The following is a 22,449-nucleotide window of genomic DNA, read 5'->3' on the forward strand; positions in this document are numbered from 1 at the left end:
GTTTTTCTTCCTAATGCTGAGCTGAACACGATGAGAGAGAAGCAAACTTTGCCTGTAATAAAATGCTGCTGCCCCACGCTTGATTTCCTGGTGGAAGTGATGGGGAGCCCCCTGAGGAGCAGGAGCACGGGGAGCAGCACAAAGCTGCACGGGGCAGGCTGGGGAAGGAGCAAGGCTCTGCAGGTTGTATTGCCTGAGCCTTTTGGGGTCCTATTTAGGGTCCATCCCCTATTGCCTGAGGGGATGCTCAGAAGGACAGGTATGAAGGCAGGAATGCTGATGCCGTGACTCCAGTTGGAGCTGTTGATGGTGTGTAAGCAATAGGAAATGACGTGAAAGGGGAAAACTGCCCCATTGCTGGAATATCACACGTGGAAGGGAGCACTGCCTGCTTTGCAGAAACACTGGCTCATCTCCCCGAAGATGCCCAGACACTTCCTAGACACGCTCAGGGATTGTCAGCCCACCTTGCCTGCTGTGCTGCTGCTGTGCTCCGCGTTGCCTTGAGTTGGGATGCCTTCCCTCTGCCCGTCCTGCCGCAGGAGAAAGCTCAACTGCTGCAGATTCAGCCGTGAAGCTGTGTATCGCAGGCTTGTTTTAAGACCCCCAAATGGATCTGTAGATTGGCTTTATTTGTTTGCTTTTTGTTTTCTTGCAGTTTCTGCGAGTATAAAAGGGGCTTTGTCCTCCGCAGGGCCCTGCGCTTCGCGTGCACAAGGAGAGGCATTGAGCAAATTCCAGGCTGCGGCTTTGCTTCCACGTGCCCCTGCTGCATTTACCTGTATTTAGTGCCTGTCTCTGACTCAGTGTTTACTCTGCAGTATTTAAACATTCCCTAGAAATTAAATCTTTTAAGAACATTATTCTTCACACCGAGTGCTTGTGGAAGCCCAGTTGTGCAATGCCCACGCTCGTGTAGTGGCTGCTGCCTCACTCCCTCGGAGCGGGATTTACAGCGGCGAGGCAGCAGCTCCAGCGAGCGGTTCCGGCTCCGCAGCCTGCTTTCAAAATAGCAGTGTCTCCCTGCTCTAAAAATACTCGCTTGGCCCTTCTTTTAGCTTCCCGAGGTTGGGTGTCGTGCTGGTTATTTGCCATGCCAGGGAGGGTGGCGGCATTGGGGGCCGAAGTCCCTCGCTGCTGCGGGCCTCTCGCTCTTCTCCAGCCGGAGCTGCTGGCTTGCTGGGATGGAGCGACATGTGCGATAAGTCCACAACATTCAAGACCAAAAAAAATTTGGTCTTTTCTACTTCAAGACCAAATATCAACACAGGTCCTCAAGGAAGCTGGGCCTGTGGCAGCGCCGTGCCAGGGAGATGCTTCCCTCTGCTGCCTGGCACAGGCAGGGAGGAGTCCCCTGAGCTGCCGCAGCCTCCTCTCGCTGCTGGGGGCTGCAGCCTGGCTGCCCTCCTGCACAGACCTTTCTGTGCCCTGCTTCCCCAGGAGGCCACTGCCGTGCCAGGTTTTGGCTTTGAAGTATGTTTTCAGCTCCTCGGCGCCTTATCTGTGGGTTTAAGCCACTTGTAGTGATAAGGGAATCAGATACTATTGTTGGAAATCGCTTCTCTGGGCTGTAACTCAGCTCCAGACCAAGAGGAAGGTAACTCTATAAAGGTGGTCTGTGCAGCTGTGGCTGTGAAAGGAGCTTTTGTCAAGCTCGCTGGTTAAACAAACTTAACTTTTCAGCTAATCTCCGTGTTCCCACCGAAAAATGTCCTTGAAACTTCCAGGGCAGAGGCAAGGTCCCGAAAGCTCCGAGAAGCAGGCGCTGTCTTCGGGCATCACCAGAGCTGGCAGGGGAAATAACCCCAAAGGTTTGGGAGAGCAAGCTGTGGGCTTGTCCCCTGCTGGAGCCACTGCCCTGAAAGCACTGGGTGAACCGAGGCAGCCCTGGGTGCTCTCTGCTGCCCGAGGCGCTGCGGGACGGGCAGGCTGCAGGCACGGCACCGCTCGCAGCCAGGCAGGTGCTGGCTCCCGGGGGGCTGTGAGGGCGAGAAAGGGGCTGTCGGGTGCCTGCGTTTATTTTTCTTGGTTGTCGAGGGTTAACGTCTTGAAGGCTGCATTCCTTAGTTTCACTTTTGGCTTCTCTTCCTAAAAATTTCCACTTCGTTTCATAACAGTTGCGGAGTGAGGGGTGGTGATGCCGCGGAACCTTTGCTCGCTGCACTTGGAAACGTGCTGTGTGAGCGGCTGGGGTGGCTCGGGTCAGCCACCACTGTTTTCAGGCCCGGGGGAGCCTGGAACAGATCCTGTTTACCAATAATTTCAGCACTCCCTGAACTGAGCGATTTGTAATTAAATTGAGGAGCAGAGATAGTAAATAGAGGCAGTGGTTTTGAGAAGAAAATCGCTTTCTACTGTTTCCTTGTGGAAGTTATAAACCTTGACATCTGCAGGATAAAACCATGCCCCACTGGTTGATTGCTTCTTCCAGTGCCCAGCCAAGCAGCCAGGTTTGGCAGGCACGCAGTGAGCTGCCGTTAGCCCTCCAGGGTCACCCGTCCTGCTTGCCTCTAACCACTGCCTGCACCTCGTGGCTAGGAGAGGGCTGCTCCCAGAATGGGCGCTGATATGGGAAGGAGAAGCTGCATGGATTGAAGCAGATCCTGACTGGGTTGGCTGAGAGCAGGCTGATCCCAAGGGCAGGCACAGAGCCTCGCAGAACTGTGGGTTTTCCTCAGAAATGCACACGTGCACTGCCCGCAGCACTTCAAACACCGTCCTGGGCCCGGGCTCTCCAGATGCACAGGGTAGATGGCAGGTGTGGTGCTCAGCCGTAAGAAAGTGCAGTTCACAAGACACCTTGTGACAGGGCCACTGCTTATTTGTTCCCATAGAAACTGCCATCTAATCACAGCAGGCTTATAACGGCTGCTGCTGCAAGTGCAGCCTCTAAAAATTTCTGAATGCATCACCCAGACCCGGCGTGTGCTTTGCTGCGCCCTTCGCTCTCCCATCCAAGCCTCGGTCCCCTCCTGCTCCAGGAGCACGTGTACACCTGGCACCTTGAATCACACAGAAACGCAATGATACCACCTTTAGTGGGACGTTAGCTGTGCTGGATGAGGGAGAGGTGTTGATTTGCACACAGCATCTCTCACCCAGCCTGCAGAGCCCCGTACCTGGGTACGGAGGAGCCCGGCAGGGTTTGGAGCCGGGCTCTGGGTTACGGGCGTGCTGCCGCATGGTGCCCGGTGCCTCTCCAATATTTACCTGCCAAGGGTCAGGTGCAGAGCCGTGGCTTGCTGATAGCTGACGGCTGCCGTGTGGTTTGTGCATCGGGCCGGGCTGTTCTCAGGGCTGGTGCTGCAGGGTTTCTGCTTGCTCAGCAGCCTTTGTTTGTGCTGCCTGGGACAAGCTGGCAGCTGCTCGGGACCGGCGGCTCGCCCTGGCCCTGGCGCGGTCTCTGTGTGAGAAGTGAGCTGCAGGGTGCCTCGGCACAGAGCACACGGCGGGTTACAGGGAGCAGAGCTAGCTGGGACCTCGTGAGAGGTGCCCAGAAGTCATTCTGCACACGTTGTTCCTGGCTGGCAGTCGTGAAGATGGAGCGTCGTGTTGTAATTCCCTTTTCTGCCAGCACACGTTGTAACCTTAGCTGTTGCTCTTGGTTTGTTCTGAAATCCCAGGTAGATTCACTTTGCTATTTAAAAAAAAAAGACCTAACATGCCTTGGGGAAACCCCTGAGCACGATGTCTGAGCCCGGAATGCCGCGTTCCCAAAGGCATCGGGACTGAACCACTGCCCGGCCTCCTGTGCCACCTCGCCTGCCTCTTTAGGATTTCTCTGGTAGCTTTGTGATCCCAGCGTGACACCCCGTGCTCCTGCAGCTCAGCTAGCTGGGAGCTATTACCCTGCGAGTATCGGTGCCCGTGGTGCAGCTCCGTGGTACCACACAGTGCAGCAGTGCCCGGGCACCTCCCCGGAGGTGTGCACGGCCGTCGGGCTGCGGCGGGGCCGAGGCTGAGGGATGGTGGTTATGCAGAGTGACAGATTCCTCGGGAGGCTGTTGCTGTTTGCAGAAGGGAAGCCAAGACATCAGCGCTTAATATCTTCCAGCAGTCCTCTGCTTTAACCCTTAGGGAGCCTGAGGAAATGAATCAAGAGCCTGCGTGATGCCCTGCTGTGCGCTCCGGTACGGTGCTGGTTGTTTGCCCTGGCTGCAGCTCATGGTGCACAGGGAGCAGAGCTCCTGATGTTGCACGGGGACCTGGTGGTGTGTGCGCATTGCCCTTGGCAGGGACAAGCAGCCAGCTCCTCGCTGGGTGTTGGAGACTCATGGCTGCACAGCGGGACTCCCTGCTCAGTGTGTGATCTCCTCCGAGCTGGGCTGGGGCTGTCCTCTCGCTGGAGATCTGTGGAGCTGAGCGGGGACCCAGGGTAATTCTCAGTAACTTTTAAAACCTGCTTGCTCCAACACCCTCTCGGTCCCTAAAATCCTGGAAGTGGAGGCTCCCTGTGGACGTTTGGGGCATCTCTTTCCCTAAAAGCAGGGCAGGTGGCTGCGTCCTGCTCCGTGAGCAGCAGGCACAGCTCGGTGACGCAGCAGGCGGAGCGGTGGCCACTGCCGTACGGCGTGCTTGATGCGGAGCCTGCTGTGACAGATTTCTTCCTGCATGCGACTACATTTCCAAAACTGTGCTGCTAAGCAACTCGGAGAGCCTAGCGGTGCTCTAACGTAGCGTCAGCGAGTAACAGGCCTCTGGTTTCCTCCAGCTCTGCTGACTGCAGGCAAGAACCACGGTGATTACGGGGGATCTTGCAAGCAGGTCTTGACCCTGGCTGCTGGAAGGGGCTGGTCCAGAAGAAAAAGTTCATGGTTTAGTCCTAGGTGATGCGGCACGCTGCTGCCTACGGGTTTTGTTTTCCTGTTCCTTCACCGGGGTTTTCAGGGAGATTCTGAGGCAAATTAAGGCAAGGAGGCTGTGCCAGCACGCGCTGCGAGCTGGTGCTTGGCCTCAGCACGGTGCCAGGCTGGCTCCTTCGGGGGGAATTCCTGCGAGTCCCGGGGTGCCAGCTCCTAGCAGCGAGCTCGTTTGGATGTTGCCAGAAAGGTGCTGTACAGCCTGCCGGGGGTGCGGGTGGCTCTGCTCAGATGCTGTAAATGAGCTCACCGGAGCCTCCTCCCTCCCCTCTGCTGCCTTGGCAAACGGCACAGCTCTGGGAGGCCTGGAGGAGCCCTCCGAGGCCAGCCCAAATGCGCCAGGTCTCACCTGCTGCAGTTTTGGAACAGAGCTGGCTGGTGCCCAGCTGTAGTGCAGCACCCACGCTTCGTCAGGTTGTTTCAGGGTGTGAAATAGGAGGAATATCATGTACGTTTGAGATCGCTAAAACCTTTGTTCGATACAAATGGCAGAATTAGGAGCCCTTCAGTCACAAACAGTCCTCAGAGCAGCTCCGGGTGGCTGCGGTGCTGGAGGACGCTGCCGGTCCTGCTGTGCCTCCTGCCAGTGGCTGTGTGCTGGGGCTGAGCTCTGCTTGTGAAAGGCGTTTCAACTTTCTCCCCGGCGCTGGCTTTTCCTCCGATTCCTGCCCGCTCTGTCTCCAGGCAACCTGGCCTCCCGCAGGATCCGTGTCCCCGTGACGTCCTTGCTGCTCTCCCCCTCAGATGCTCAGCTTTTTCCGTCGCTGCTGAGGTGCAGAGCTGAGCGCATGCAGGCTGCTTTTTGTTTCCCCTCCTACGTGCAGAGCGATGTGCACTTCTCTACATGTGTGGGAAACGCAGCAGATAAAGACAAGAACATCCTGTGTTGTCATCTGATTTTTCCCAGGCCTTTCCCAGACCTCCTTCTCTTCTCCGAGCTGCCTGGGTAGTCAGGGGGAGAAGGAAGGGTAAGGAACCGGCCTGAAATGGGGCCCTGGAGTCAGGGATAACCTGCAAAATGCTGCCTTCCTCTCTGCGTGTCACAATGAGAGGATCTGAGCCTTGCCCACGGACCCGGGTGTGCTTGCTTGACCAGGATCTGCCTTTGCACCCTGCGTCCGACAGGTTAACCGGTTGAAATCAGTTGGAGCATACCTCCGTCAGGTTCTGTGCTGGCTTAACCAAGCTCAGGCAAAAACTGGTTCTAATTAACAAGTGCAGGCTGCGCACGAAGTGCCAAGATTGCTTTTAATTTGCGTGGAAGCCGCAGAGGTGGCTCTGCAGACTGTCAGGGCTGAGCCCTGGCGCTGTGCGTGGCTCAGGGCTCCCTCCCCTCTTCAGCAAGCCCATCACCTGCCTGGCTGCGTTCTGCACCTGCAGCCTAGGTTAGATTTGGCCAGGTAGCGGCCTCGTTTGCAGCTTCGTCTCTGCAAATTGATTACAGAGTGCCCCGCTTTGGGGATCTCACCTCCCGCAGAATGCTCCTGTTAGCTCAGGCGGCCCCAGGCAGCAGCAGGGGTAAGGAGGGGTGGGCAGGGGGCCTTCACTTAGCTCTTGCCTGAGCCCTGGTTCCTCGTGCCTAAGCTTTAAGGCAGAATGTCCAAGAACCAGCATTTACAGTCCAACGAGGCAGCAGAGCTAAGCCCTGGAAGCAGGCGTTGGGTTTTCCAGGCCCGCCACCTGCGGCTGGACGCGTGGACGTGCCCACGTGTAGTAATACCGGCCTTGGGTGTGGGCTGGCGGTGGTGGGCGGAGGGTTTGTTTTCTTCCTCAGCTCGGAGAAAAAAGAAATTTCCCGTACCAGCTCTAATTCCTGGCTTTGCCTGGGCGAAGTTCTGCCTGCCATCTGTTAAGCACCAGAGCAGCTCCAAGGGCTTCCGAGCCAAACACAGATCGCTGGCACAGGCGCCAGGTGAGCCTTGGAGCTGGGGATTTTCCTCTCTTGTACCAAAGAGTGCCAACCAAGCGTGGTCCTCTCCTGCAGCTGAGGAAGAGAGGCCAGTGGTGTTTGGGGACAGGACATGGAGCATCTGCCCAGGGCTTGGAGGGGGGAAAAAATCTGGAAAGGTTGCTGTTACAGGCTGCAGGGCTTGGAACTGCAACACTTGGGGTTTGCAGAACACCTGCATGTGCTGAGACGGGTCGTTCTTACTGGTGTCCCCAGTTCTGTCCCCAGTTCTGTCCCCAGTTCTGTCCCCAGCTCCCAGACCGAGCTGTCGGCGTGAATGTTGGTTTTGTGCTGGGCATTGGCATCCCGGCCCTGCTCCCCCGGGACACGGAGAGGTCGCAGCAGGGCATTAAGGGCGCAGCAGACCTGGAGGCTTTGGGCACGGTGGCTTTTTGCAGAACGCCGTCGGTGTTTTCTTCACCTTGCGCAGACAAGTGGCGGCATTGATGCTGACGAGGGATGTGGACAAGGTGATAGCTTCCTTCCTGAGCAAATGCAACTTCTCAGTGCGCGTTTCGGTCCACAGCTTCCTGCTTTCAGTTGCCAGTGTTTGTGTTTATGCCACCTCCAAAAGCCACCGGTTTTGCTGCAAAATGGCCTCGTTTTATCTGCAGCATCACCACGAGGTTGGTTCTGCTGGGTGCTAACTGCGAGCTGTGGGCGCCTCTTGCCTCTGAGCCTGTCAAGAGAAACTTTTGGTGCTTTGGTCACAAGCATGCTAGGGTCAAGCTGCATAGACTGGCAGTTAGAAGTGCATCTTTCTTTCTTTTTGGACACTTTCTTATGACTAAAATGCCCCAAATGCATATCCAGAGGTCACTTCGAGTGACCCCATACAAGCAGCCTTGTGCTGACAGCCTGCTCCTCACCTGGGGCATCACCTGCAGGAGCCCAGAGTTCTTCTGTTCGATACAGCTTTGCATCCACATGCTGGTGAAGGGTTTTTACAGGCAGCCAGCATGCCTTTTGCTCTGTGTGTGTGCCTGCTGCCTTAGCGGGTCTGCAGAGCCCAGTGCCCTGGGGAGGTGCTGTGGGCTGGCACCAGGAGTTGGGCATCACAGCAAGAGCCGTGCCCTGGGCTGCCTGCCCTGCTGAGCCTGCTGCTGTCCCGCAGCACCCAGGCTTTCTTACACCTCGTGTGAGCCCGTTTGTTAGCCCTCAGCCCAGCTCGGTGGCAGCTTTGCCTGCTGTGCGCTGTGCCACGAAGGGCCGGCTGTGAGAGAGGAACCAAGCCACGTGGGCGTGCTCATCCCCAGCACATCTAGGGAACGTCTGAGGGCTTTCCAGGAGGAATTTGGAACAGGACTCCTCTGAACAATTCTAGGAAATGTTTTTCCTAAAAAAAAAAAAAAAAGCTGTATATTTTTTTTTCAACGCAGTCAATTTGTCAGTGCCATCTGTTGGCTCGTTACCCAGAGGTGATCGATTGCTGACTTATGGGAACAATTAGCAGCATAAATATTCTTTTATAACTGTTACTGGTTAGATTGATCACAAGGTCACCGTATGCAATGAGCGCGTGGTTTTTCCTGAGTTTTAACTTCGGCCAGCGTAGAAACAACTGAGCTGAGCTAGAAGAGGTGGTTTCTCTCTGGAACAGTCCCTGATGCAGGAAAGGTGAGTTAGGTCCAGCTGCAGCCTCGAGCTTTTTCCTTTGGTCACCACACTGAAGAAAAAGGAAATGTCCTCTTTTTTCAGGGCTTCCTTCCAGTGCACACAGACCACTATTTCCCAGTGTTTTCCCTCTTACACTCTCCAATAAGTTGTGTTCATTCCCAGTAGGTGCTCGGCCTCCCCAGCTCGCGCTGGACATGGCCGTGACCTCAGCTTGGGCCCTTCCACGCAGTGCTGGGCCTCTTCAATTGCGTTTCTGTCATACTCTGACTGCAGCAGAGGACTCGTGCCACTTGGGGAGGTGCTGCCGTGGGCTCTCAGCCTGCCCCAGGTCTTCCTCCTGCTGGCTGTGTGCTGGGGCACCCAGCCTGGCCTGCCGCTGCTGCTGTGCCCTCCAGCGCCAGCCTGAATTCATCTTCCCTGCTGGCAGGACAGGATTGATTCAAGGAAGCGTGTATGAACATTAGCCACACTTTGCTAATAAACAGGATGTCTGCATAAATGTGAGTTCCTCCGAGCAGGCATTATTTCCTGTGCCAGGACTTGGGCATCTGTTCAGACGCTGACACTCGGCGTGCCCTGCTCGCTCCCCGCGCACCAGGCGCGTGCCGTTGGCCTGGGCTGTCTGAGAGGAGCAGCAGTAAGTCTCGGCGTGATGAAGTCACCCAGAACAGGGCCCAGGTTTGGAGTCTGTGTTTCACTTTTCGTCTTCCCAACTTCTCAAGTCTGTTTAAGGTTAACTTTTTGCTGGGATGCGGAGAACAACAGGAGCCTGGAGCAGAAGAGGTTGCTGGAGCTCACGGGGGACACCCAGGAGTGAACGTCTGTGAGCGTTTTGGGGTGCAGTGAAGCAGCGTGCTGTTTGGGTTTGAGATGCAGCTTCTGTCCCTCCTGAGTTCCCGTGGGAAGCAGGGAGCCGTGCTGGTGATGTTGGTGATACCGACGTGTGCTTCGGGGCTCCCAGAGCTCCAGCGCCTCTCCTGTTCTGAGCTGCCCAACGTTGTGTCCCTGCTGATTGAAACCCCCACGGCTTTTCACCAGGCTTTTACCTGGCACGCACACACCTAGCACAGCTCGGGAATCCAAAAAATACCGAGCAGAGTCCAGCATGAGTGCACCAGGAAAGGAGAAGGCTGGGAACAAGCTGGCCAGGCCGAGCCTTCAGGCTCCAACGGGAGAGACCTCCCCGCGGGCTTGCAGTCACCTCGAAGCATTCACCTCCTTTTTACAAACTGCTGTCGTTAGGAACTTAACTTTTCTTCAAACTACGAGCGTAAGTTTTAATTGGATCCAAGAAGAAAAAAAAAATGAAATGTTTAGAAATGGAGGGAACATTTTGTTAATTGGTAGCAGCATGTATGCTCCAGACTTGGCGTAGGTCCTGCTGCCTGTAAGCTTCATTAACTTTTGATAAAAGAATAGTTAATTTTTTCAGGCTGTTTTTTTATAGTTCTTCATTGTCTAAGAAATTAGATTATGGTTTTCTTTCACTTTTAATTGCAGCCTAACTTGTACTTTCTTTAATGATGTTTAGTCTTGCTCTCTCCCCTCTCTACTTCACGTGGTGCTTGCCGGGGTGAGGCAGTGCACTCGGGGTTGTTTCTGGGTGCTCGGTGAGAGCACAAAAACCTCCCCGTGCTGCCAGCCGGGATCCCACTGGCTCCAATGCTGCCAGGGCAGCCCAGCAACCGTGGGGCATCTGAGGAGAGCCAGCAGGAACCGAGAGAGCTCCCCAGCGGGGCAGTCAGCTGGGAAGGGAGCGCAAGGACCCAAGGAAATGCTGCGTGGAGGAACTGGTTAACCGCCCCCTCGAACGTGTGCATTACACAGGACGAAGTGCTGGTGCTGGGGAGGGAACTCGCAGCCCTGCTTTGGGGCTGGTTAGCCCGTGGCAGGGTTATCTTCATCCTCGAGGGGCTGAGCCAGCCCCTTGGGGCTTGCCATGCACATTTCACTGCCTGGGGCAAGCTGCTGGGCCCCTGCAAGGAGAGCTCTTCCTTGTAGGGTGCGTTCAGATGGGTTTTGTTTTCCCAGCAGCAGGAAAGCCCTCGCTCAGAGCAGGATTCACTGCGGCTGTGTCCCCACAGCCGGGTTTTCACGAAGCCAGGCTGGCTGGAGCGAGCGGAGCGCCGAAGGCAGGCTTCTCGTGGTGAAATCCTGAATCATCTTTCAAGGGAGCGGGAACACGAGCCAGCTGGGAGACGCAGAAATGGAGAAACCGACTCGGTCTGTTTTGGAAAGCCTTGAAACCATTCCTTCCCCCTGAAAAAAGGCGATCCAGAACCTCTGCAACAAACCCACGGGAGCTGCTCCGGCCCCCAGCCCTGAAACTCCCCGCGCTCTGCCTGCCGCGGGGCGCTCCGAGGGGATTTCCTACTTCCACCCTCGTGAGGAAGCTCTGAATTTCCTGAAACCGGAGCGCGAGGTGGTTTCCCCGGGCTCCTTCAGGAGACTTTTACCTTTTACATTCTCTCCGTCGCTGGAGGCACCTGAACTGAAGGAGCTCATCTCCAAGGACCTCCTCCAGAAACGCCAGCGCTCTCCATACGGCTCCTGAGGCTGAATTTGGGTTTGCTCGAGGGCCGCCCATTTGATCTCGAAGTCAGAGCCTTTGTCAGGGGGCACCTTCGGGCTGGTGCCTGTGTTCCTGTGCCATGGACTTGGGCGTTTTGTGCCTCGTGGGGGTGGAGGCTGAAGGCAGCACCCACACCAGGTGCCACGCGTGGCAGGCTGCTGTGCAGGCTGGCAGCACGCATCTCTGCGCCCTGCGTTTCTGGGGAGAAAAGCAGAGAAATTCGGTTCTTCTGCTTTGTCTGGACTCACTGACAGCGTTACGTTCCGTCGAATGCTCCGCATTCCTTGAGCCTGGCCAGAAGTGTCAACTCGAGTCACACAATGAGGCTGGGGAATGAGATTTCCTTCGAGCAAATACGCAGCGGGGAAATGAGTAAGGAACTTGGGAGCGCTCCGGACCTGAGGATTTTCAGCTAAATATTTGTGCCTGAGAATGACTCACGTCTCTGGGCAGACATCTTGGCTTCGCTCTTTGAGGAAGCTCTCACTTTTGTTTCTTTTCACATTACTGCTTTAAGCTTTACGAAAGCCCACTCGCACAAGGGAAGTGCTCGGTGAGGAGCGTGCAGCGAGTGCTTTCCGAGCCCTGCGACTCCCTGCAGCTTTCCAGCCCTGGCGTGAGCCTTGTCCTTGAACGCTGTCTTGGCACGGCTGTGCCATGGGGGCCGGCTTTGCCGTCTCACCTTGGGTCTTGGCTCTCGCCCTGCTCCTGCCAGCTCCTCCTCATGCCAGAGCTGGCAGCCGTACAGCTTCTGTCCGTGCTGGGGTGAGCACGCTCCGTGACTTCGAGGCCGAATTATTCCCCAGCTCCAAGCGTTTCAAAAGCAGGGCTGTTCCTGGGGCTCTGGGCAGGCTCCAGGTGTGTGTGGTGCCGCTCCTGCAGGCTGGCCCGGTGTCACAGCCTGTGAGTGTGTCAGTGCCTGCAGACGGGGACGTTCCTGCTGCTGGAATCGAGGCTGGAAGCTCCTGTAACTCCTCTCCTCCCCTGCGCAGGGAGCAGCAGCGCGCGCTGCACCGCCCGTCGGGCACCGGCTGGGTTTGGCAGCCTCCCCTCCTTCCCAGCAGTGCGCACGTGCTCCAGGCACACCTCGTGCACGGCGTGCCCCTGGCCCAAGCCCTGGTCCCCATCCCCAGCCGCCGTTTGTGTGTGTCAGAGCCATCAGAGCCAGGCCTCTCTGCAGCCGGGCTCTGAGCTCGGGGCTGTGCCTCGGCAGCGTTCCTCCCCGCAGCGCTGCTTTGCATGCCCTTCCCCGCGCCTTTGCATGATCCTGCAGCCTTCCTTGACAGGAGCTGTGTAAATCACTTCGGGAAAGCAAGCAGGGGAAGGTGGAGGAGTGGCTCTGTTCCCAGGTGAAGCCCAGCCTCCCAACGAGGAAGCTTGCTGCTGGCTGCTAACGCAGCCCACGGAGCTGGAGCTAGGCCGGCGTGCCACGGCTCCCGTCTTGCACTGACGTCGGCTGGTGGGGAGGAAGGGATTTCATCCAAGGCTGACACGTGCTTTGAGAAGCAGCAGTGCAAATGTTTGCTGAGAGCAGCCTGCCCGCGGCGGCCCAGGCTCTGCGGCACCAGTTGGCTCCCAGGGCTTCCCCTGCCGCTGGGAGCAGCCTCCTGCCGGGGATGTCCCACGGGCTGGAGCTGCCTCTCCTCGCCCCTCCGCCAGGCCTCCTGGAAGAGATTCCTCTGCTCTTGGGAGACCCCTCACTTATTTCATGGCCCCGGGGTGCCCGTGAGCACCGGGGAGCCTCCAGCCGAGGCGAGGGAGGAATTGGCCGGGGCTGGGACGTCCGGGAGAGCAGCCGACTGGAAGCACTTAGGCTTGTTTAACTGATCTCAGCGTAGTGTTAGAGAGCACTTCTGCTTTAACATTGTGCAAATAAATAGGATTGCTCGATGCCTGCCGTGCTGCTGTTTCTCAGCCCTGTCACAGCGAGGCACGGCGTGGCTGGTGCCAGAGGCTGCGCTCTGCTGCCTTTGCCCCTTCCCAGCCTTCGGTGCCTCCTGTCCCCACCTCCACATCTTTGGGCAGATTCCTTCTGCCCTTTGCTCGAGGGGCTCCTGGGCTTGCGAGGTCTGGTTCCCAGTTCCACTCGCCTCCAAACCTCAGCCACTGGAAGCTGTTCTTGCGCTGTGAGGCTCGCTGGCAAGCTCCCAGCTGCTCCGTGCCCCTTCCCCGTGCCGAGGAATTGCAGCTCTCGGGCTGCTGGGGCACAGCTTCAGTGGTAAGTTAACACGGCTGTGGCAAGGCTGAGCTGGCACGATCGAGGAGACTTGAATAAACTGAACAAATGCTTGGACTTGCTTGCAATATATCCACGAGTTTAGAAATAATTTGCTTTTCAGCACGGCATTGGGTGCCTCTGAGCAGGCTGTGCTGCGGTAATGGGCAACAGCTTAAATGTCCCGCAGCCTGCTGCAGCACTGCTGCCTTAATGAGGTGCCCACTGCAGAGAAAACACGCTGACAATTAGGAAACAAAGCTTCTTCCTGCCCAATTTGTGGCAGGCTGTCTGGACTGGGTAGGCTGCTCAGAGATCCCAGGCTCTCTGAGGCACGGACTACATGCTCTGGTCTCCTACAGAGTTTAGCACAGGCGGCTCTTAGGTGCACTATTTGTTTTTAAAAATGCTTTTCTAAACAAATGATTGGGTAAATAACCTGGTTTTCTTTTTCCTTTCTGCTAGGTTGCTATCAAGATAATTGATAAGACGCAGCTGGATGAAGAGAATCTGAAGAAGATCTTCAGAGAGGTTCAGATCATGAAGATGCTTTGCCACCCACATATCATCAGGTTATACCAGGTAGGAGCTTTCTGGTGGCTTTTCCATCCCTGCGCCCTGCAGCTGTGCTCCATGCAGCACTGTTCTGTAGAACTGCCCCTCCAGCCCTCGAGTCCTTTGTTTTCAAGGTCTCAAAGTGCTTCGATTAGAGGGGGGCAGGCTGAAAGCGTGGCTAATCCTTCTCTCTTTTGGGAGATCACACTTCCGCTGTGGGCTGGCCCCCTGCCATTTGTTTATGGCTATTGTGTGCTTTCCAGTTTCCCAGTTGAAACCGGATGTGGGCTCCCCTGCTCGATTTAAGGGAGAGAGGGAGTCCATCCGCCTGCCCGACCGAAAGCGTGCTGCTCCCTTGCCCTCACTCCCTGCGCAGCTGCCCTCTGGTTCTGAGGGCTTGCTGGGCTGTTCTGGGCTCTCCTGGAAGGTGATCAATAGCAATGGTGCCGCTGCTGTTGTTGATTTTTTTGAAGTTGTTTGCAGACTTTTCACTCGTTTGGCGCTTTCCATCTGCAAACAACAGCAGCAGAATCCACACATGGTGCTGCTTACGCACGTTTTTGGTGGTGCCCCTCTGATTGCGTGGGCAAATAGAGCAGCAAGGAAGCTGCAACAAGCCAGAGGCGAGCAGAGTGATGGGGGCAAAGAAATAGAGGAGACCAACACCTTGGTGAAACGCTAAATGCTGCTTTGGAAGCTGTTGATGAAAGATTCCCTCCCTGAACCTTCCTGATTCGAGGGCTCACACGGTGTCTGACAACCGAGTGCTTGAGAGCTCTACCAACTTCCCTCTGTTTACGATCCCATTTCTGGAAGCTGTGGGACAAAGGCTCCTTCCCAGGGCCCTGCCTGGTGCCTGCAGGATGGCCACCCCGCTCGATGCAGCAACGCAGCTGCCAGAGGGCTCGCAGGCACGGAACTGGAATGTGAAAACTGGAAATTCAGGGGGAAAGATGCTGGGGTTATTTCCTTCTGCAATGTGATCCTGACGTGTGCATGTGAAGGGAGAAGTTAAATAACCCACAATAGAAGTTGCCATTTCCTAGAATCAGCTCTTGTTGGTTCAAGACCAGGCTGCTCCTGATCTGGGCTTGATAGACGTAAGCACAGTTCCAGGAGGTATTTCGACTCCAAAGAGTTAAAGTGGAGTTGACGTGGGAGAGGTTAATGTTTACCTGTTCTGGCCAAACAGCCAAAAGTGAGATGCCTACTCCAGAATTTCGACATTTTAAGGTACTTAGGGAATGCTTCTTTGCAAACTGCTTCCTTGGTGCTTTTTTTTTTTTAAAAAAAATAACAAATAACAACATTGCAATCTCTTTTGTTCCATCTAAAGCTTTTGATATGAACCGAACAAGTGACAGAAGTGGCTTGGCTTTGCTAAGTTGAGAAGAGAGTCCCTGCTGTGCATCATATTTCATTTGGGTGCTCTTTAAGGGTACTTTCTGTGGCACTTTGTTTTTTAAATAAAAACTCCTGAAACCTGGAGTTGGGAATTCAAAGCCTGTCCCAGTTTTTCATCAGGAATCTGAGTTTAAAAACCGTGTTTCCTTGAACTTACAGCACTTGAAAAGTGTAAGTGAAAAAGGAGAAAAAGGAAATAATGGTCGTAAGAGATTCTGCTCGTCTCAGAGGCTCCCAAGCAGGGAGCCTCTCTGTTGAGATAATTGCCCATCCCAGCTACAAGGCAAACTTTCACTTGTCTTTGAAACGCGCCCTGACAAAAGCCCAAACAAACCCCAATGTTTTCCTGCTTGTGCAAACAGCATTCACCTGTTGTGCCCCCGTACCGGAGGCTCAAGGCCCTGGTAGTGAAGCAATGTGATGTTTTCCCCCTGACAAAGCTGTGAAGCTTGTTAAATAAACAACACAAAGCTTCGAAAAACGCTGCCAGCATGTGCTTGCCCGCAGGCAGATCTTGTAATCCGCTCACAGAGCAGCCCTCGGAGCCACCCTTGGAGCGTAGGGCCCGGTGATTGACGATGGGCATTACGTGCTGCTTCCCATCTAGCACACAGTGCCCTGCAATGTGCTTTTTTCCCCAGTTCCAGGTGCTGATAGGGATCATTTTGGACCCCTGGGGTCCTTCTGGGCTGCAGGTACCCTGGGTGCTCACTGGCTACTGGATGCCCTCGAGCCCTGAGCTGGGCCCTGCTGCCCTTCTCTGTTCCTCTGTCTGCCCGGTCCCTCTCCTCCTCTCCTTGGCACGTGGCAGGGCTGTGGGGCTGTTCACATAGGTGGTCCCTTCTGAAGCTCAGCCCTTGGCTCTCTCCAGTTTCTCTCCAGCTTGGTTCTGCCCCCAGTGCCCTCACCAGGTCTCCTCGGAGCCCTTCGCTCCCTCCTCGTCCCTGTTCTCCCTGCCCGTCTGGAAGGAAGAATAAAAAAATCCCATTAGTTTGCCTCCTGCGAAAAGGAGCAGTCTCCTTATCTGTCACTTCTCTGTCCTTGTGTCCAGGTTATGGAGACGGAGAGGATGATTTATCTAGTGACGGAGTACGCTAGCGGAGGGGAAATATTTGGTAAGTACATTTATTGCATTCTTCAATCAGATAATGTACTTGGTTAACTACAGTAAACTGAAAATAGCTGCCACGCTCTCTTGTTTCAGTTGAGAGATGCCCTTCAGGCTGAGAACTTTCCATTGACAAGAGGGGTAAAGAAATAAATGATACCTGATGGAAAAATAACTCCCATAACCTCTGTTTCTTCTTCGGGTTTCATTGACAGGTGGTGCTGCTCCTCTTTTATGCTGACTTTGGGATTAAATTTTACAAAACTTGATGCTGAGCGCTTTGCTTCACAGCAAGTCCTCTGAAACTTGTCGGCTGTAGCTCGAATGCTGGCGTGTGTTCGCTTTCAAAAAAAAGGCCGTCCTGCAGTTCTGTAGTATTTCATTCTCAAACCCGTGTATTTGCCTTTTGTCAATCTGATGTTATCTTAGCATATATTGGTCACATCCATTTTAAACTCCATTGTCTGCTAACGAGGTTTTGGCTGAGCTTTCTGACCACAGAAGCTAGTCCTTAAAGGAAAAGCAGAGTCTGTGCAGCACCACGGCACGAGGCTAAGAGCAGCTCTTTGGTACCCTTGGAGATGGTCGTTGTGCTTCCTGCTCAGCATCGTCCGTGCTGCTCAGCCGCTGCTTCGGGAAGGGGCCAGCTGAAGGAAGAAGCGAGCAGTGGCCGATGCTTGGGAATTGTGGATTGCCTGGTTAAAACAACAAAACTGACTTAATCCAGCTGAGTTTTCCAGTTGTTTACTCAACCATTAATCTTGGTGCTGGATGCTGAGCAATTCCGAGGGCTTGTGAAACTCATCTTATGTTGTGCAGCAAGCCATAATTGCAGTAAAGTCATTTGAATGTTTATTAGACACTGCTGGTGGTTATGAGACTTCACTTGTGTGCGGATCGCTGCAGAAAAGCATGAATTCCTTTTTACTTTTTCTCCCTCTTTTGTTGAATTTGGCAGAGACAATTCATCTTTTTATAAATCCAGAACTATGTGCAAGCTCATATACAAACTTGGAATGAATTCTCTTGGTTACAAAAATAGCCCTCTACATGATTTGAAGTGAAAATCTAATTGCTTTCTGAAATCTTTTATGCCGTAGTAAATTCAGCTCATTAGAATGGCTAATTTCCATTTTACTGCCCAGCATCTTATCCTCGCTCAGAGCGGGGAGCAGGTAGCTCACGCACTGCCAGTTGCTCCATAGCTGTGATGTTTTTCAGGTCTGTGGCCGGGAGGCTGTGCCCTCCCCGGGTGCTTTTTGCATTTCGGGTGCTGCGCGAGGCCTGGCGAGCCCTCAGAGCAGCGAGAGGAAAACCCAAGTTTCAGCTTTTTGTAATCAGGGTTTCCTGAGTAGCCATTAATACTTTGTTCTAGCAGAGGAAGCAATTTGCTGGGAGGAAGCAGCAACCCATTTTGGAAATGTTTCCTTGCCGTTGCTGGCATCCCCAGCACAGGACCTCGCGTCCTCGTGGTGTCGGCAGAGATCGCGCTGCGGGCTGGCCTCGGACCCGCTCGTGCTCTGCTCTGGTGTTGCCTGCTGGATGGATGCTGGGGCTTGCTGCTTGCTGAGGATAACGTTTTGTTGTGTTTCTTCTCCTCAGTACCTGGGCCTTGTCTGGGAGGCTGGCTGGGAATCTCTGGGCGGGCGTGCAGAGCAGTCACTGACTGGGGAGGTGCCTTTTGGCGAGGGAGAGGGTTTTACTCCGTGGTAAAGTGACTTTTAACTCCGGTCAGTATCTCAGACAGTCTTGGAGAGGCACTGTGTGCACAGCCTGAAGAGCTCCCAAGCTCAGCTCCTCCCTGTGTGGCCAACAAACCCGAACAACGTCCCCCGCACCCTCCCGGAGCATCCAAAACTTGCACCAGGGCAAGGGCACATGAGAAAAAACTTCGATTTTCCTTGTGTTATCTACTGCTGTTTCTGGCCACGGGGTGGTCCTCTGTATTAAACGTTCTTGTGCTCAGTTGTTCATCTCTTTCTTGGTTGTCTTTCAACGTCTGCACGGGTGCTGAGCTGCAGGAGGGGCATGCTGTGTGAGGGGCGCGCTGGCCACGGCTGTGTGCGTGTTGCACGCTGGCTGTAGGGCTGAGCGCCTCGTCCAACCCGAATTGCACCATTACAGCACTGGGAGCTGCACGTTTCTTTGCGGCAAAGCTAAGTCGTTTCCCTTTGAGGCTTTAAGAGCCTGTGGAAGGCTTAAGCTGTCCCTCGCAGCTGTAAATGTCACCTAGGCAGTAACACCGGATGGAATTTGTAGCTGAAGGGACGGCGGTGCCTCTAACTGGCTGCTGGTGAAGCATGCCAGTCGGGGCTGGCCGCTTGCCTTTCGGGTCCCTGGTCCATCTGAGCTTTGCAGGTTTCCTCGGTGAGCACCTGAGAGAGCTTCACGTGTTCTCCAGCTGAATTTCCAGTAGGAGGAAGGCCATGGCACGGCCGGTGGCTCCTTCGGTGGCCAGGCTGCGCCGTGGCTTTGATTTGTCTGGTACTGGAAACATTTTCATAACTCACTGCTTGCATCGCAGGGCACGGGGATCAGGGAGAAGACTTGTTTTCTCCAGGGACTTAAGCAGCAAAATGTAAACTGTTATTTCTGTCCCTGTGCATGTTTTGCGTGTGGCCGGGCTGGGGATTTGGCACCACGAACAAATAAATGTCTCCTCCTAAACAGAGGATGCTCTTTGTGCCACATCTCTCGAGTGTCCTTCTTAGTGGAGGTCAAACAACAGCCTGAAAGTGTGTTTAGTTTTTAGCTTACTACGAATACTGTAAATAATCTGCAGTCCCAAATAACTTGCAGACCAAAGCGGGGCTGTGTGGCTGCTCAGCAGAAGGGCGCGGGGCTTGGTGGGCACTGCAACGGGGAGGCTGCATCTGCTTCCCTGTGTCCTCCCGACAGCTTGGCAGAAGCTTTTTTGTGACCTGGGCAGACACCAAACAAAACAGCGCCGTCGTGGGAAGGTCAGACTGCTTCTGAGATGGCAAGGTCACCAATTACTCTGCAAATTCGACCTAATCCACCCCACAGGAGACACAAAGCCTAGGCGGCGTTTGTTTTCCAGACAGTAAGCAACTAAAAGCGCAGGGAGTCTGTCTAGAGGTTGGAAGTGGAATTTGTGTCCCAGCCCTGTCTCTCAGTCCAAAAACATGCCTTCTGCACCATCAGCTTTAACTTTTCTTTTAATGCAGGGTAGTATCAGGCTCTTCATGTGAGCCAGGAGAACAACCGCTGGTTTTAAAGGATTTGAAACGAAATAATTTGTTGCTTATTCTATGGAAAGCACTCCGAGGAACAACTCCGTGCACTCTCAGATCCAGAAGAGCAGGATGGCAGAAGCATTTGGTGCACACAGGACCCAGCAGCAAGAATCTGCACTTCTGGAGGCGGCGTGCTGGGGGTCGGCGTGCTGGCAGCCCAGCTGGGCCATCGCTGGAGCCTCTCTGCAGGAGAGGTTTATGCAGACTAAGCTCGCAACAGTTAATTTTGGCATACAGTTGCCCTGGGTGGTATGTGGAGCATTCTGTAGCTTCATTGTTCCTATCCTTCCTCTGGAGCTCGTGCAGAAATGTCAGCCTGCTCCAAGCGCTGCGCCTACGTGCAGGGTGCAGGGATGGGCCTTTGCTCCCCATCTCCTCGAGAAATGTGCAATTTCACGACTAACCTAGAAGTTTTTTTGCAGCCTGAGCACCACCACAAGAAGGGGATGCAGCATTTTCTGCCCGAGTGTGTGCCTGAAGGCCGTGGGACCGAGCGGCCCCGTCCCTTTCTGGGCTGTGCAGTGTGTCCGAGTGACCCAGTTTGTGTCCTGTGCTTCTGGAGTGTTTTCAGTGTGTATTTGAGCCTGGGCTGGGTAAAAGAAGCTTCCGAGAGCCTCGTGGAAACGTGCCTGCTGCAGGAGCCGGATTTGATTTCTTGCCTGCAGGAGGAACTCTCTAAATGTTTTCAGAAACGTTGAGAGATTGGAACTTTGCACTTGGTTTAAGAGCGCTTGCTGCGTCCGCAGGCTGCGTTCCCAGATTTGAGAGCGTTCAAAACGGGAATGACCTCGGCTCGTGCAGGAGCTGCTCTCTGCTCACCAGCAGCGATGCTCGCGTTGGAGCGGGCCCTGCTGAGGGAGAGGTGGATGGCCCTGGGAAGGGCTCAGTGAAACGCAATGGGACTGGGTGAGATAATTCAGGATGGGATGAGATAATTCGGGGCTGGATGAGATAATTCACTTGCTAGTAATAGCAGAATTTACTAAGGGCTACACTGGAATTGGTGTTGGGCGCCCTTCCCCAGCCTGGTTCAGATTTGCTCGTGGAGTAAGTTTATCCAGTGAACAAAAGGTAATTGGCAAGTTTTTGCCAAACACCCTTGCTGTGTTGCACAACTGCGTGGTGAGACGTGGAGGAGCAGGTTGGTGTTCAGTCAGAAGCAGGCAGACCTGCTTTCATGTCTCGGTAATTAGTATTTACTGCAAGTCAATTATGTCGCAGGTATTTTAATTAACGGGTGGCTGGGAAGAATACAGCCACCCGATGAGAAACCTTCAGAAGTGATTTATTTTTGTTCTTTTCAAGGGCAGGTATCATCGAGCCCTCCAGTTTAAATGGAGTTTGTGGGGTGAAACGGCTCCCTCCAGCCTGTCCCTGGCTGGAAGGTGCCTGAGGTCAGCAGTGACCTCTCTGAGGAGTAATGCTCCCTTGCAGAGGGCGAGGAGATAATGCTGGGCATCCATTCCTTGCATTTTGTCTTCAGTTTGCTCCGGGAGCATCGTTGCCCTGGGTCAGTGGCTGTGGCCTGGCTTGGGGAAGCTCTTCCCGAGTTTCTCCAGCTCCTGGTCCCACGTGGGGCTGGGGCGTGTGGTTGCTGCGGGCTTCAGAGCACTTCACGGGTTTCTCCTGTTCCTTTTGAAGCCTTGACTTCAGCTTCATGAACTCACAACCACTGTGCCGAGCGTATCTTCTGTCACACGATAACAGCCTTACCCAGATTTGCTTACAGGGTAGAGAGATATTAAGGAAGAGCAATAATTTTTTCCTAACTAACTGCCGATTCCTTTGGCTTTTACACTTCTGGTAGCATTTGGTTGCCTCTTGTGATGAGGCTCGAGTTGTTTTCGCTTCCTTTCTCTGCCCTGTTTCACTGCCTGCCTCCTCCCTGGTTACCTAACTCACCGGGCAGAATGATGAGTGGCTGTTGCAAGCCTGCTGCTTTCATGTTGTAAGTGGATTGATTGAAGCCTGCTTGCTGTTGGATACCTCCCTGCGTGATCTCTGGGTCAGCTGGGACTCTTTCTGTCCCTGTTTGCAATGGTAGCTTCTGAGGGAAGCCTCTCTGGCCACAGGCCCTGCCTTGGAGTGAGAGCAGAATACTGCAGAGCACTCAGATTTCCTTTCAGAAGTAAGCTCCAGTTTTATCCTAAAGCCTGTTGACTATTACAAACACATTTTTGCACCGAAACAGTAGGAAATACCCAGAAAATGGGAATACTTGCACATACTTTGAACGTGTGAGACACTTTTCTGTGTTGCATTGCAGAAATAAAATGTTAAAAAGCTCCTAAAGCTGCCTGGGGACTGAGCTGCAGCGAAATAATGGGAGCCTGTGTGTGTGAGGGGTATTTAGGCTGGGTTTTGCCCTTGGTGCCCCCCGCGGGGTGTGACTAACCGCTGTCCTTCGCTCTGTCCCCCGCAGATCACCTGGTGGCCCACGGACGCATGGCGGAGAAGGAAGCCCGGAGAAAGTTCAAACAAATCGTGGCCGCTGTCAACTTCTGCCACTGTCGTAATATCGTTCACAGAGATCTCAAGGCAGAAAACCTCCTTCTGGATGCTAACCTTAACATCAAAATAGCAGGTGAGCTAAGGCTAGCGGTGCGGGAGGAAGGCAGCTGCTTTCAGAAGTTAATAAATGTAGGCATTGGCTGCTTCCAGGTATTCAGAAAGGAGGAAACGCAGTGCAGCTAAAGGAAGCTTTGGATTTCGGTGTGGCCTGCTGCCCAGAGCTGAAACTGGCAGGTTGTAGCCAGGAGATTTATATCTCCCTTCAAGTAGTGCAAAATAAAATCAAGGAGAAAAAAAATGCTGGTTTGGCTTAATAGGCAAATATGCAGCTATAGATATTGCAGGGTTCTGATACACTGCGTCATGGGCAAGGCACACAGTAAAGAAATGAGCCTTGTTCTGA

At 54.2% G+C, this 22,449-nt stretch overlaps 2 protein-coding genes across 6 annotated transcripts in view; both read left to right on the plus strand.

The window, feature by feature from the left end:
* The window catches only part of APOA1 (apolipoprotein A1), a 113,438-nt gene that overhangs the window by 58,559 nt on the left and 32,430 nt on the right, over window positions 1-22,449 (plus strand). The gene's annotated exons all lie outside the window — the stretch shown is intronic.
* SIK3 (SIK family kinase 3) overlaps window positions 1-22,449 on the plus strand; it is a 66,806-nt gene that overhangs the window by 16,411 nt on the left and 27,946 nt on the right. For all 4 annotated transcript variants that reach the window (XM_068659007.1, XM_068659009.1, XM_068659010.1 and 1 more), the window contains exons 2-4: window positions 13,677-13,793; window positions 16,222-16,285; window positions 21,958-22,119. In XM_068659007.1, the coding sequence (XP_068515108.1) occupies window positions 13,677-13,793; window positions 16,222-16,285; window positions 21,958-22,119 (343 nt within the window). The remainder of the gene's footprint in view (window positions 1-13,676; window positions 13,794-16,221; window positions 16,286-21,957; window positions 22,120-22,449) is intronic.

Source organism: Anas acuta, chromosome 23, assembly GCF_963932015.1.
Source record: "Anas acuta chromosome 23, bAnaAcu1.1, whole genome shotgun sequence".
NCBI lineage: Eukaryota > Metazoa > Chordata > Aves > Anseriformes > Anatidae > Anas > Anas acuta.